The sequence below is a fragment of the Halichoerus grypus genome, chromosome 9 (assembly GCF_964656455.1).
Source record: "Halichoerus grypus chromosome 9, mHalGry1.hap1.1, whole genome shotgun sequence".
Taxonomy (NCBI): Eukaryota; Metazoa; Chordata; class Mammalia; order Carnivora; family Phocidae; genus Halichoerus; species Halichoerus grypus.
In genome coordinates this window covers 116,857,884-116,871,452 of record NC_135720.1, presented here as the reverse complement: position 1 = coordinate 116,871,452, position 13,569 = coordinate 116,857,884, and the positions used below count along the sequence as shown (strand labels likewise).

The 13,569-nt window shown below is 48.3% G+C and overlaps 2 protein-coding genes across 9 annotated transcripts; one reads left to right on the top strand and one right to left on the bottom strand.

Moving 5' to 3' along the window:
* Window positions 1–1,437: 1,437 nt before the first annotated feature.
* On the bottom strand, window positions 1,438–3,752 carry ATP6V1G2 (ATPase H+ transporting V1 subunit G2). 2 transcript variants are annotated; one of them, XM_036108328.2, is made up of 3 exons: window positions 3,624–3,752; window positions 3,075–3,175; window positions 1,438–2,564 (listed from the first exon to the last, which is right to left on the bottom strand). In XM_036108328.2, exons 2-3 carry the CDS (start codon window positions 3,132–3,134, stop codon window positions 2,391–2,393), a joined length of 234 nt encoding a protein of 77 aa, XP_035964221.1. In that variant the 5' UTR covers window positions 3,135–3,175; window positions 3,624–3,752; the 3' UTR covers window positions 1,438–2,390. The 2 variants fall into 2 exon arrangements, with proteins under 2 accessions (XP_035964221.1, XP_035964220.2); XM_036108327.2 differs by lacking the exon at window positions 3,624–3,752 and adding an exon at window positions 3,446–3,580.
* Window positions 3,429–13,535, top strand: NFKBIL1 (NFKB inhibitor like 1). Of its 7 annotated transcripts, none has more exons than XM_036108320.2 (4): window positions 3,429–3,567; window positions 5,063–5,339; window positions 12,322–12,543; window positions 12,720–13,535. In XM_036108320.2, exons 2-4 carry the CDS (start codon window positions 5,075–5,077, stop codon window positions 13,310–13,312), a joined length of 1,080 nt encoding a protein of 359 aa, XP_035964213.2. In that variant the 5' UTR covers window positions 3,429–3,567; window positions 5,063–5,074; the 3' UTR covers window positions 13,313–13,535. The 7 variants fall into 7 exon arrangements, with proteins under 7 accessions (XP_035964213.2, XP_077911706.1, XP_077911705.1 ...); XM_078055580.1 differs by lacking the exon at window positions 3,429–3,567 and adding an exon at window positions 3,705–3,840; XM_078055579.1 differs by lacking the exon at window positions 3,429–3,567 and adding an exon at window positions 3,805–3,935.
* Window positions 13,536–13,569: the final 34 nt, after the last annotated feature.

Below are 13,569 nucleotides of genomic sequence, written 5' to 3'. Positions count from 1 at the left end.
AAAAGAAACTAGCATCATCTCCCACTGTTACCTTTTTTCTATTGTCCTCGTCTACTTCACGTCCCTCACCTCTTCCTTTAGTTTCTTGCCGGGCAGGTCTTCTCTCTGGGCACCCCTCCGTAGGCGCCCCGCTCGGTGGAACAGGATGGAGGGGGCTGGGAGTTCCCACGGGGTCCTTGGCCGGGTAGTCAAGGTGACCCGGGGGCGTCAGGAGCTAGTCTGACCCCAGCTGAGGGGAAGGAATGATCCTGACCCGTGCTCACGGGTCCTCCCCTTACCCTTTCCCCAGTGGTGGAGACGGTGGGCGGCATTTGCCTAAAATAATGTGGGCCGATGTAGTTGATGCCCCAAGGACCCCGAGGCTGATGGGCAGGTAATTCGAGGCAGGAATGTGTTCTGAATCCACTGAGTGGGGGACGGGGCGGTCTAGATTCCGCCTCAAGTGTTAAAGATAAATGGTGGGGCTTGAGAGTTACACAACATCCCATAAGTATTGTTAATTCGAGCAGACTGTCCTTAGCCCCGCTTCCAGCAGCCCCATTGTTCAGCTTGAATTTTTTCCTGAATGAATCCTTTGACACCCCAGTCTTTGATAGGCCTCAGAATCAGACGTGATGTCAACAAAAATGATAGCAAACGTTTGGCTCTTTACCTGTTATCACAGTTAACCGTTTGACACTAAGGAATAGATATCATTATTCCCATTCTGTAACAAGCAAACAAATAAAGCAACATGTCCAAAGTAACAAAGCTAGTGCGGTGACAGAGCCAGGATACAAATACATTTTATTCTCTATTGTATCCGCCTCCCTGCTTAAAGAGTCTGGTTAATAATTACACTGTGGATTACCTCATTGGTTCAAGTCTTTGGCTTGGTGAAGCAGGGATTGTTTTCTGTGGCCAAGAGAAATAACAGTGATCCAAGGATGGTGTCATAGAAGGGCAGTTTTTCCGACTCTAAGTATCCCAAGTTTTGGGGCACTGGGGTGGCTCATTCTGTTAAGCGTCTGCTTTCGGCTCACGTCATGATCTCCAGGTCCTGGGATCAAGCCCCGCATCAGGCTCCCTGCTCAGCGAGGAGCCTGCTTCTCCCTCTCCCTTTGCCCCTCCCCCCATGTTCTCTTTCACTCTGCTCTCTCTCGAAAATAAATAAATATCTTGAAAAGAACAAGAAAGCAAGATAAGGAACAAAAAGTGCTTGTTCCTACACTGCAGCTTTTCTCTATAGTTGCCATCTATAGTTCTCAGGTTCCCAACGAGTAACCCCACCGTTGTTTCTCACTTTAGAGAAATAATAACACACTAGTTCCTTTTGTTTTTCCAACAAGTTTCAAAGAACAGCCCTTTGGGGTGTTTGGGGAATACATAAATAAAAAACAAGAGAGTGACTGAAAATGAGAAATGATGAAGCAAAAGGAAGCTGCTTCGACACACCAGTTGATTTGCCCATAGTTTTTTTATTGACACTTTTTCATTGTTACAAGGGAAAGGTGTTCAAGATGTAGAAAGGAAAGCCATGCATACAACGGAACATAGCATCACTTTAGATCTCAGGAAGCAGTGAGCATCTGATGGGTCTTCGGGGAAATCGGAAAAGGGGGAATCCAATAAAGGGAAAGACCAACTTAGAAACAAAAAGAAAGACTAAGAAATTCAACATCTTCCTGGAATCACAGTAGAGAGGCTAAACGAGGTCTTCATTACTTTTCAGGGATCATAAAGCTCTGGGGAAAGAGAGGTGGGAAGAACTAATTCTTCAGAGAATTACTAGGTTCACAGAATGAATGAGTAGAGTTAGAGAACCGTTGACGAATGTGAGGAAACAGCTGTGTTTAGGTTTTGGCAGGTGGGCAGGGAGTGGTAATAATACCATAAAGCTACCATTTATTGAATCACAGCTACTAGATGCCAGGAACCACACTAGGCTCTTTACAGAGTGATTCCTAATCATTGCAGCAACCCTATAAGGTAGGTATTATTATCATCATCATTTTAGTCCCGTAGAGGAGGACATTGGACTAGGGGTTAAGTAGCTTGTCCTGTTCCAGCAAGTGGCAGGGTTGGGAAAGGGACTTCAGCCTGCCAGGCTCTGAAGCCAAAGTGTTTTTCACATCCCTACTTCTCCATGCTACAAATTTCAAAGAGGGGTCAGGTGAGGGTGACTTGGGAGTTTACAAGGTCCCAGTGAAGGTTAAAGAACAATAAGGAGATTCAGATCTGAGCAGGAGAACTTCTAAATTTCACAGAATTATTGGATCTTGCCCCTAGAATTTCCAGGGAATGGAGAGCAAGTGGGAAAGAAGCAGCGGAGATGGTGGGAGGTAATTTTGATTGGGGGATTTCTTTGAGGAAGGGAACTGGAAGGGAACAGTTAGGCCCTACGGTGGATCCTAGACAGCAATCCGGTAGTTGGGGTGGACCTGGGGCCTGACGTCGCAGACCATGCCAAGAAGTTGGGCCAGGACGCGTTCTCGGTTTCTCTGCTGGGAGCTCTGCATGCCCTGCACTTGGCGTCTTGTAGCCTGTTCCACCTCAGCCGACAAGTTCCCCTGGGAGCCCATGGCCTGGGGGGATTGGGAAAGGGATGGAAGAGAAAAAGGCAAAAGCAGAAACAGAGAAAGAAGGGTCCAGGCAGGTGGAGAGAAAGATCCTGGAGCAAGGCCAGGAAGAAAAGCCCTTGCCAAAACCACCCCCATCCCATGGAAATATCCAGACACCAAAGAAAGCAACACAATTTCCTTTCCTTTGGGACTTGACATGCAACTTCATCCTAAAACAGACTGTAAAATCCCCACTACCTCACTACACCTGATCATAAAACTCTGCCTTCCACCCCAAATGACATCATACTCCACGTAGACGGTGGCAATTCCCCCCACAAGCTGTATAAGTCTTTCAAAATTCTCAGATTCTCTTCCTTATCACACATCTTTATCAATAATGTGGTCCCTCCTAAGGGTCCCCTTCAGCCCTTTACCACCTTATTTTCTTGTAGAGTCACACTGTCCACACCTTATCAGATACACCCACCACATTGCACCCTGGGGTCCCATCTCAACTCTCCCACTACTCACCGCCTGCTGCTTGCTCTGGAATTCCTGCTCTCGCTCTCTACGGTACTGCTCCACCTCCATCTGTGCCTCCTCCTTTGCCTGCTTCAGATGCCGGGCCTTCCCTGGAAGCAGAAGAAAGGACAGGGGGTAGGGGTAGACCCCCTCACAAAATGTGATAGTAGTGGTTATTCCTTTCCAGAAAGTTTTTCTGCCTTCTCTCAGCCAACCAGGTGCTAGATTCTAACACCCACCCATTTCTTCCCTCCTAATCAGCCATCCCAGCCCCAGCTTTCTCCCCACCAGCCTTGGATTTTCCCAGGGACTCGAATGTTTGCTTTCCCCCCACCCCAATTTTCTTTCCAGACTCCTAAGGGAGAGAAGAGGAGACTCACTCTTTCTGGCATCTGCCACCTTCTCAGCCGCCCGCTTCTCAGCTTGCAGGAGCTGCTGGATACCCTGGGACTGACTGGCCATTTCTGTCGTTATTGCTGATGCTCTTTCGGACGCTACCAAGGTACCAGATGGCTCCCCCCACCCCACCCCCAACACACACACACATACACCGCCTACTTCTCCTCTTCCACCAGCTCCTTGCTGCAATCCTCCACCAACCCTGGGTCTTAGTGCTCCCCTTTTCCGCTCAGCCTCCTGCACCAGGTGTCTCCCCCAAACTGATCCTCCCATTGATGGCTGGTCTCTTCTCCCACGTCTACACTGGCAGTACCCAGAAGAACCACATGGGAGCAGCAGAGACCAGACCCAAAGCTGCCGGCTACCGTCACAGCAGGTGCAGGGTTTTCCCGGTCGGAACGTCCAGGAGTGGGGGCAGGGGCAAGGAGGCGTGAGAAGGAGGCATAGAGGGGTTGAAAATGGGGTGAAAAGGTAAGGAAGTCAACATGTGTCGTGTATTGGGAGAAGAGGATGCTGGGTTTCCCTAACTTCTTCCTACTTCTCTTCCCCTCTTTTTTTTCTCTCCCTCCCGTTTCCATCTCCCTCTTTTTCTTTATCTTTCCCAAGTCTAAATTTCTGCATCCATTTCATTTGCCTTCTCCTATAGTTGTTTCTTTATGTCTTTCACACATGTCTTTTTTGATCTGGCCCTGTTCTTGACCTCGTTGTGGTTTTAGTTTTGGTTTTCCATTTTCATCATGATTTTTAGTCCTCTTTATCTCCCCTGTTTTCTCTCTCTTCTCATCTTCTATCTCTGAACCATCTCCTCTCTCTTCCCGTTTGGGGGAGGAGAGGATAAATCTCTAAATCGCCGTTTTTACCCTCCCATGCTCGGCTCCTTTTCCTCGTTTACCGTCCAGTCTTCCGCTTTCAGGCGGACCCTTTATCCTAAGTTCCCAAGTTCCCCACCGAGGCCAGACTGAGGAAACACACACACCCCGTCCCCTCGGAGAGAGACGACATCCGGTAACGCGCTCATTTCCGCCCTTTACCTGCGTCTCGGCTTGCGCCATTTCCGCCAGCCTAGAGTGTCTCCGCCCTTCCCGCCTCCCTTCCTCGAGCGTCTTAAACACAGGCCTTGGGCCTACAGCTCTGGGGGTACTTAGGGGGGCGGGGGGCAGGGCTGATGAGTAACCCCTCCCCCCAGGTCCCAGAGGGAGAAGCCTCCACATCTGTCTGCCGGGTACATCATATTCCGTTTCTAGATCATTATTTGAAATTATCTGTGACTTAAATTCAGATTTCTGTTGATAAAAATTTTCCCCATCATTCTTTGTCTTTTTCAAAGTCTCTTATTAACAATTATCTGGGCTAATGAGCCTCAAAGCAATTATTTATACTTTTCTCAAATTTTACATTAAGAAATCTGTGACCCAAGCCCTCTTCAAAAATTTTCTCAAACCTACCTAAGGGATGAGAGTTAGGAGAGGCCTCATCTCTTGCTGAAGATGTAAGAAGGGGGACCGAAGGGAGGAACAAGAGGGAATGTCAGGGACGGTGGGGCAGGGACCAGGCAAGGCTGGGGCCCTGACGGCTGCCTTTTTTTCCTTCTTCCTCAGCCCAAGACTTCCATGGCCTCCACTTCCCGCCGCCAACGCCGAGAGCGTCGCTTCCGTCGTTACTTGTCTGCAGGACGGCTGGTCCGGGCCCAGGCCCTCCTCCAGCGACACCCAGGCCTTGATGTAGACGCTGGGCAACCCCCACCACTGCACCGGGCCTGTGCCCGCCACGATGCCCCCGCCCTGTGCCTGCTGCTTCGGCTTGGGGCTGACCCTGCCCACCAGGACCGCCACGGGGACACGGCGCTGCACGCTGCTGCCCGCCAGGGCCCTGATGGTGAGTTTGCCTGGTGGGGAACAAGGTCATGAGCCACTGACTGACCGGGAATGAGATGAAGGCCAACAATTGAAAGATAAGCTAGTTATGCCTGGGAAGGTAATTAGTTGACCATGTTGGCATGTGGCAATCATTTGTGACTTCACTGAGTTACCATTGTCTGAAGAACCCAACATTCTCAAAACAGCAACTTCAGATTTCACATCTTTCTAGATTAGTAGCTATTTTGTCTCTTGACTGGTTGTTCGCCTGCCATGCAAAAAGTAAGATAGAGGGTAGGTTCTGCAATTCCATTGCCTGGGTTCGAATCCCAGCACCACACTTAACAGCTGTGTATTCTAGGGCAACTTACTAAACTTCCCTAAGGCTTAGTTTGCCCTCATGCAAAATTAAATAACAACAACCTTTTGCTGTGTCCCGGCACTTCTCACAAATCAGCATTTAATCCTCACAATAAGTACTAATATTATCCCCTATTTCTCAGATGAGGAAACAGGACAGAGAAGTTAAGTAACTTGTCAAAGTCACCCAGCTACAAAGTGGTAGAGCAGGGATTAGAACCCAGGCAGTCTAGCTAGACCATCTGTACTCTTTTTTTTTTTAAGATTTTATTTATTTATTCGACAGAGAGAGAGACAGCGAGAGAGGGAACACAAGCAGGGGGAGTGGGAGAGGGAGAAGCAGGCTTCCCGCGGAGCAGGGAGCCCAATGCGGGGCTCGATCCCAGGACCCTGTGATCATGACCTGAGCCGAAGGCAGATGCTTAACGACTGTGCCACCCAGGCGCCTCTAGACCATCTGTACTCTTAACGACTGTGTTATCCTATGTGGTACGTTATAGAATTATACAATGATGCGCCCATGTTCAAAGCACCCATGCTGTCACGTATATTTTGAGAATCAACTGACACAATATGTAATTAGAGCACCTGGCATGTGATTAGCACACAGTAGATGTTGGCCAGTAGTGTTTCTGTTATCAACAGATCCATACTTCCTTACCCTCAGCTCTGCAACTCAAAAATACTAAGAGTCAAACATTTTTCACCAGACTTGTTTGGTGAGAAAACCTAACCTGAACTAAAGCGAGACTATCTGTGAGTTGTTTTTATCCTACTGATGTCAACGTTCATACATTTCTTTGCAGAAACATTCATGTGTTTGGTCACTGGAGCTGCCCACGCCCTCCCCAGGCCACTTAATATACAGTGTATGTACTTTCAGATCAGCCCTACCAAATCCCAAAAACATCTGAGTTCTGAAAAACCTTTGACACTGAAGGTTTCAGATGGGGACCTATGGACAGTGGAAGCAGCTCTGTAGAGATAATAGCCCTTAGGAAAATAAAACCCTCTAGCGATTCTCCCCTGCTAGAGATTTTCCTTCTAGAGTAAGAACATTAGAGGAAAATCCCTGGGTTGGGTTGAACAACCTTAGCTCAGTTTGACTGCTGCTATCACCATCTTCCAGCTCCCCAACAGAAACCCCTCTCATCCCAAAAACTTCCCCCATATAGGAGAAAAAAATCCCCTTTTCTTTAATTCCTCTTAATATAGTGAGATAGGCTGGCATATTCAGATTAAAAAAAAAAAAAAATCTTAAAAAGAGGTTGGCAGAATGTAGGCATCCAGTTTGACAGCTGACATTACACATGGCTTCTCTTGCCATGAACAGAGAACCCTGTGGCAGATCTCAGACCTCCTCCAAGTTCAAATTCTACCACCTACAGGCTGTGTACCAGGGACATGCAACTTACTTCCATGAGCGTAATTTGCCTCTCTTTTTTTAATTACTATTTTTTATTTTTTAACTCGCCTCTAAAATGACAAGTGACAAGTAAATGAGGCAAGCACTTGGTATAGGTTTGGCACCCACCAGATGAAAAGTATTGTTATTTTTATTCTTATATTACCCAATTACGGCTTTTTGAGTCATAAAAATCTCTCGCATAGGACCTTCCTTTATTATATTGACATCTAAGAAGCATATGAGATCAATACTGTTATCCTATTACAGACGAGGAAATTAGGGTCCAGAAGGTTCAGGAACTTCCTGAAATCTCCTAGCCAACAGGTTGTTGTCTTCCTAAGAGGGACCTGCCCTCGGGTCCCTCCCAAGCCCTGGTATACATCCTCTCAGGCCTTACTTCCTCCTGTTCCCCTGACAGCCCTGCCACCAGGTGGCCGTCTGGCTCTTCTGTAGAATGGCCCATCTCATTCAGCTTCTAGCTGCTTTAGAGACCATTAGGTCTTAAAATGCAAATATGTTCTTTGAACAGATGAAGTGACCCAGGATCCCCTAAGGAAGGGGAGGTGTTCCCCTATTCCCAAGTTAGGTGCGAGGGGTGAGGCAGTTCATGCTGGATTGACTGGGCTATGTGGTCACAACCAATGAGATGCCAATAAATGGCTTTTGGTAACTTCCTTTTGGGACCCATCCCCTCATGGGGAAGTGGTCTTAGCTGTCAAAGGTGTGTCATGAACATACCTTAGTCAGACGATAACCATTCTCTACACACTACAAGAATTAGTGAACACCAAGAAACAGCAGGTCATTTTCTCACAGTCTTTACGAAAAGAAGAAAGTCCAAAGCCAGCCCGGTATTTTTTTTGTTTTCTTATGTAACATTCACTGCACTTCTGCTTATTGCCAGCACAGTGTCAGACATCTGCCATCCACCGCTCACTTAGACTGCACGGCAGGAGTAAGCTGTGGCCCTGTTTGGCACATAGCTGCGCTGTCTGATTTACGTTCCATTTGCCTTTCCAGCCTTTCCTACCGTGGCACAACCACAGACCTGCAGCTCCAGCTACGTAGCTCTGTCTTCAGTGAGCCCAAACATGTTTTTCACAAGACTGCCTCTACCTGTTGCCTTCCCATCCACCTGATTTTCACTTTGCTAAGTTATCCTCCCTTCCCAACCCAACATAAGCCCACCTCCTCCTTGAAGCCCTCTCTGACCCCCCTCCCACTTTACCTTTTCTTCCTCCGTGCCTCAGTTAATCATCACTCAATATAAGCTTCCAATATTGGTGTTTTTAAAAAATGTGTTGTGCCAGTTAGTGTGAACATCCCTTTAAGGTAGAAATCACGTCTCATTATGGAGAAGGGAAGAACAGTACTTCTGTCACTAAGACAAAGTACATGTTTACTTCAAGTTTTTTTTTTAATACAGATTTTTCCTAATATTATAAAAGCACAACATACTAATTAAAGAACACTGGGAAGTTGATCTGCACTGCTAAATTGATGATAAAGGTGGCATTTCAAATCACCGGAGGGCAGTGAGCTATTTTAATAAACAACATTGAAGCATTTGGTTCATCTGGGGAAGAGTCCTACCTCACACCTGACTCAAAAATAAATTACAGGGGCGCCTGGGTGGCTCAGTCATTAAGCGTCTGCCTTCCGCTCAAGTCATGATCCCAGGGTCCTGGGATCAAGCCCTGCATCAGGCTCCCCGCTCCGCGGGAAGCCTGCTTCTCCCTTTCCCACTTCCCCTGCTTGTGTTCCTTCTCTCGCTGTGTCTCTCTCTGTCAAATAAATAAATTAAATCTTAAAAAAAAAAAAAGTAAATTACAGCTGCTTAAAACCTAAATATGACAGGAAGGGTGCATACCAAATTCATGGGAGGAGTTTTCTCTGAGGAGGGGAATAAAATTTGGAAGGCAACATCAGAAAAAGCTTTAGCTTTATCTGTGATAGTTCATTTCTTTAAGACAAAATAACGTTGCAGAAATTACAGAACAGTAACATACCTTGTGGGAGGAATAGGGGTGTTTATTGTACTATACTTTTTACATTTTTTTTTTTTTTTAAGATTTTTTTTATTTATTTGACAGAGACACAGCGAGAGAGGGAACACAAGCAGGGGCAGTAGGAGAGGGAGAAGCAGGCTTCCCGCTGAGCAGGGAGCCCGATGTGGGGCTCGATCCCAGGACCCTGGGATCATGACCCGAGCCAAAGGCAGACGCCTAACGACTGAGCCACCCAGGCACCCCTATACTTTTTACATTTTTTTTAAGATTTTATTTATTTATCTGAGAGAGAGCACAAGCAGGGGAAGCGGCAGGCAGAGAGAGAAGCAGGCTTCCCACTGAGCAGGGAGCCCGATGTGGGGCTCAATCCCCGGACCCTGGGATCATGACCTGAGCCAAAGGCAGACGCTTAACCGACTGAGCTACCCAGGCACCCCTACATTTTTTTAGATAAACTAAAAAAATAGTAGAAAAAAACACAAGAGGATATTTTTATAATCTTAGAGTGGAGAAAGCCTTTCTAAGGATGAAATAAAGCCAAAAGCTGTAAAAGAAAATATTGATATGGATTTAACTACATAAAAACTTTTCAAAGATGGGAGAAAATATTTACAAATACTTGACACAAGAGGTTGATATCTATAATATATAAAGAGTTATCATGTCTACATATATAATTTCTAGGAGAACAGTAGACAGAGAATATGAACAGGTCATTCACAAAAGAAATAAAGAGCCAGGGGCACCTGGCTGGCTCAGTCAGCAGAGCTTGTGACTCTTGATCTCAGGGTCGTGAGTAGATTACTTAAAAAAAGAAAAAGAAAAAAGAAAAAGCCAAAAAACATATAAAACAAAGAAAATTTCGTTAATAAAATCATTTTTTCCTCATTAGATGAGCAAAATTAAAAGGGTTGGTTGGTGATAACCTTGGTAAAGGACGACACAGGCGCTCTTATAGTCTCCGTAGGAGTATATGTTGGCACAAATTTGAGAGCGGTTTGGTAAAACCGCACATGTTGTTTGACTCAGAAATTCCACTTCTGAGAGTCTACCCCACAGAAATACTGTAAGGAGTCTACAAAGACATATGTAGGAGGCCGAACATTTTTGGAAACAAAGTCTGCTGACTGGGCGTGGGGAGATGTTTGTTTCATACACATGGTGGAACACTACACAGTCATAAAAAAGAATGAGGTGGACTGTGTACGCTCCTGTGGGAAAGTACAAATGAGACGTTAGGTGAAAAAAGCAAGTTGCCAAACAAAACATAGAGCGTGACTACATATCTCGGAAGAAAGTCATCCTGTGTATGCATTTATACACCCAGACAGGACTGCAAGGTACCACAGCAAACTTAACAGTGATTAAATCTATTCTTCGCTCTTTAAAAAGAAAAAAAATGTTTCACATTAGTTATATCCCTTTCACATTAAAATATTAACCAGGGGTGCCTGGGTGGCTCAGTCGTTAAGCATCTGCCTTTGGCTCAGGTCGTGATCCCAGGGTCCTGGGATTGAGCCCCGCATCGGGCTCCCTGCTCTGTGAGAAGCCTGCTTCTCCCTCTCCCACTCCCCCTGCTTGTGTTCCCTCTCGCTGTCTCTCTCTCTTTGTTAAATAAATAAATAAAATCTTAAAAAAATAAAATATTAACCAAATAAGATTGGAGGACAGCCACCCATAGTCCTACCACCCAGAGACTAGGATTTTTACATATTTCCTTCTAGTCTGTTTTTTTCCAACTAGGATTTGGCTTCTTCTTTTACACGGTTGTGATTGGATCCTATGTATAGTTTCGTAGCCAGCTTTTCCACACACAAACATCATTTTAGTGGCTATTGAATCTTCTGTACCATATTTTACTTACCATGTTTAAAGCCCATGAATTTAAAAACCTCCTGTGCAAGCCTGAACACCCACCTACCCTCGTACCTGCTGTGAACCATGGTGGGGAATAAGCAGTTGAAAGAGAGGACTGGGTATTTGCTGGGTGGGACAGGTGGGGAGGGTTGGTGACAGGTCACGTCAGTGGTAAAGAGAAGTGTCCTCTCCTCCTCTCATCCTGATGTGGTTTGAGCTGGGCAGCACTCAAGTGTACCAAGAGATGATGGGTGGGGGGCGATGGGCCTTGGCCAGCCAAGGTGGGCCCATTGTGTCTTCCTACCTTCCTGGCAGTGACAGGACAACCCTTCCCTGTCCCATCCTTTTGCCAGGTGGCCAGTACTTGGCAGCACCACAAAGTAAAGATTTAACGACTGGCGGCCCATTTCTTCCTGCCCTAGGAAGAGAAAGTAGGTGCACAGGAAGGGAGGGTGCCTCACTCACCTTCCTCTGTCCCGGGAGTGGAAGAGGTGCTTGGTGGCCGTAGTGGGTGGGCTTGGCCAGGAGTAGAGTGCTGTGTTGGCAGTAAAGTGGTCAGCATGGCCTTCAGCTGATGCTAGAGTGGATGCAGTGAGGTCAGGGCTCAGGAGCAGGGGGGGTTCGGGAACATCAGTCCCTCTTCTGTTTACCCCCAGCCTCCTGTTAGCCAGTCCCTGGGTGGGACCCTCTATCTCAGCCCCTTTCTCCTGCCCTAGGTCAGTAGTCAGTTTGGAAAGAGCTTGCTTCGCTGCTGGGAACATTTCCATGGCTTAAAACTCATTGCTGGTCTGGACCCTGTACCTCCCCACCCCCTCCCAGTATACCCTGTATGAGGTTGGCTGAGAGAAAGTCCCCTCCCTGAAAATATTTTACTCAGTTTATTGAAAAGCAATGTGAAAAGGTTTCTGTTACTTATTTGCATATTTATAATGGTGCAGAGTAAAACGTTCAGATATTTTACCAGTCTGAAGTATAGCTTTGGGTCAGAAACACAGTAAGAGTTATAAAGCGACAATATTTTCAAACCAAAAATGAAATTCATGGTTAGAGGTTTTTGACATTGCCCAGGGTGGCTGGAGGCAGGCTGGGAAATGTCATTTAACATAGTAGAACTCCTAGGATACTAAAATAGTTTGTGGGGACACAGATCAGAATATTTTAAACTACCACGCCTCTCACGCATGTGGTAAACTATCAGTAAATATTTGTCAGTGACCGTGATTTCCTAATACCCAGGAGGCTTCCGTGTGGGCAACCCTTTCCGTTGCTCTAAGACCAAGGGAGTGAGTGACCAGCAGGATTCAGGATGGCGGCTGTGCCAAGGAGTGGGGGTCCCAGCTAATTTCTGCTCCCTGCTCTCCCAACAGCCTACACGGACTTCTTCCTGCCACTGCTGAGTCGCTGCCCTTCCGCTATGGGGATAAAGAATAAGGATGGGGAGACCCCTGGGCAGATTCTGGGCTGGGGACCCCCCTGGGATTCTGCTGAAGAGGAGGAAGAGGACGAGGCCTCTAAGGAGCGGGAATGGAGGCAGAAGCTGCAGGGAGAGCTGGAGGATGAGTGGCAGGAGGTCATCGGGAGGTTTGAAGGTGAGGAATCCATTCCCATGCATAGCTGCCCTTCTTCCCCTTGACCGCTTTTCCTGTACCTGCCGCATGAAACCTCCCGCCGGCCTCCTGTACCCCCGTCCTCTATACCGCCCTCCCCTCTTGCCTGTCCCCTCCTCCCAGCATTTCCCCGGCCACCCCCATCCTGCCCTCCCAAGCAGATGACGCTTCCCATGAGGCCCAGGAGCCCGAGTCCTTCTCAGCCTGGTCAGACCGCCTGGCCCGGGAGGGCGCCCCGAGGCGGCGGCGGCAGCAGCGCGGGGCAGAGGGAGCCTGCCAACCGGCACGGGCTGCGGGCCCCAGTCACAGCTGGCCGCGGCAGGAGGAGGAGCAGCGGCGCTTCCGAGAGCGGGCCCGGGCCAAGGAGGAGGAGCTGCGAGAGGGCCGGGCCAGGCGGGCACAGGAGGCTCGTGGGGACCGAGGGCCAGAGCCAGCCAGGGCTGGGCCCAGGGCAGAGCCCCCAAGAGGAGCAGGGAGGGGCAGCCTCTGGCGCTTTGGTGATGTGCCCTGGCCCTGCCCTGGGGGGGGGGACCCGGAGGCCATGGCCGCAGCCCTGGTGGCCAGGGGCCCCCCGTTGGAGGAACAGGGGGCCCTGAGGAGGTACTTGAGGGTCCAGCAGGTCCGCTGGCACCCTGACCGCTTCCTGCAGCGATTCCGAAGCCAGATTGAGACCTGGGAGCTGGGCCGTGTGATGGGGGCCGTCACGGCCCTTTCTCAAGCCCTGAATCGCCACGCGGAGGCCCTCAAGTGACCCCAGGGAAAGAGTGAGAAACTGCAGGGAACGCAGCCTTAGAGGCAGGGCAGTAGTAAGGGGAAGGTCAGGGATGGGGATGACGAGGAAGAGGCTGATGCTGCACGGCGGAGGATATGGGGTGGGAGCGAGACTTGTAACGAGTGGGAGTGGGGAGGATATGGGCCACCACCACTGCTCCTTGACTCCTCCAGTTCCTAATAAGACCTGGTTCCACATCTCACTCCCGGTGTCTCCTCTGCCTTTTTCCATTGCTG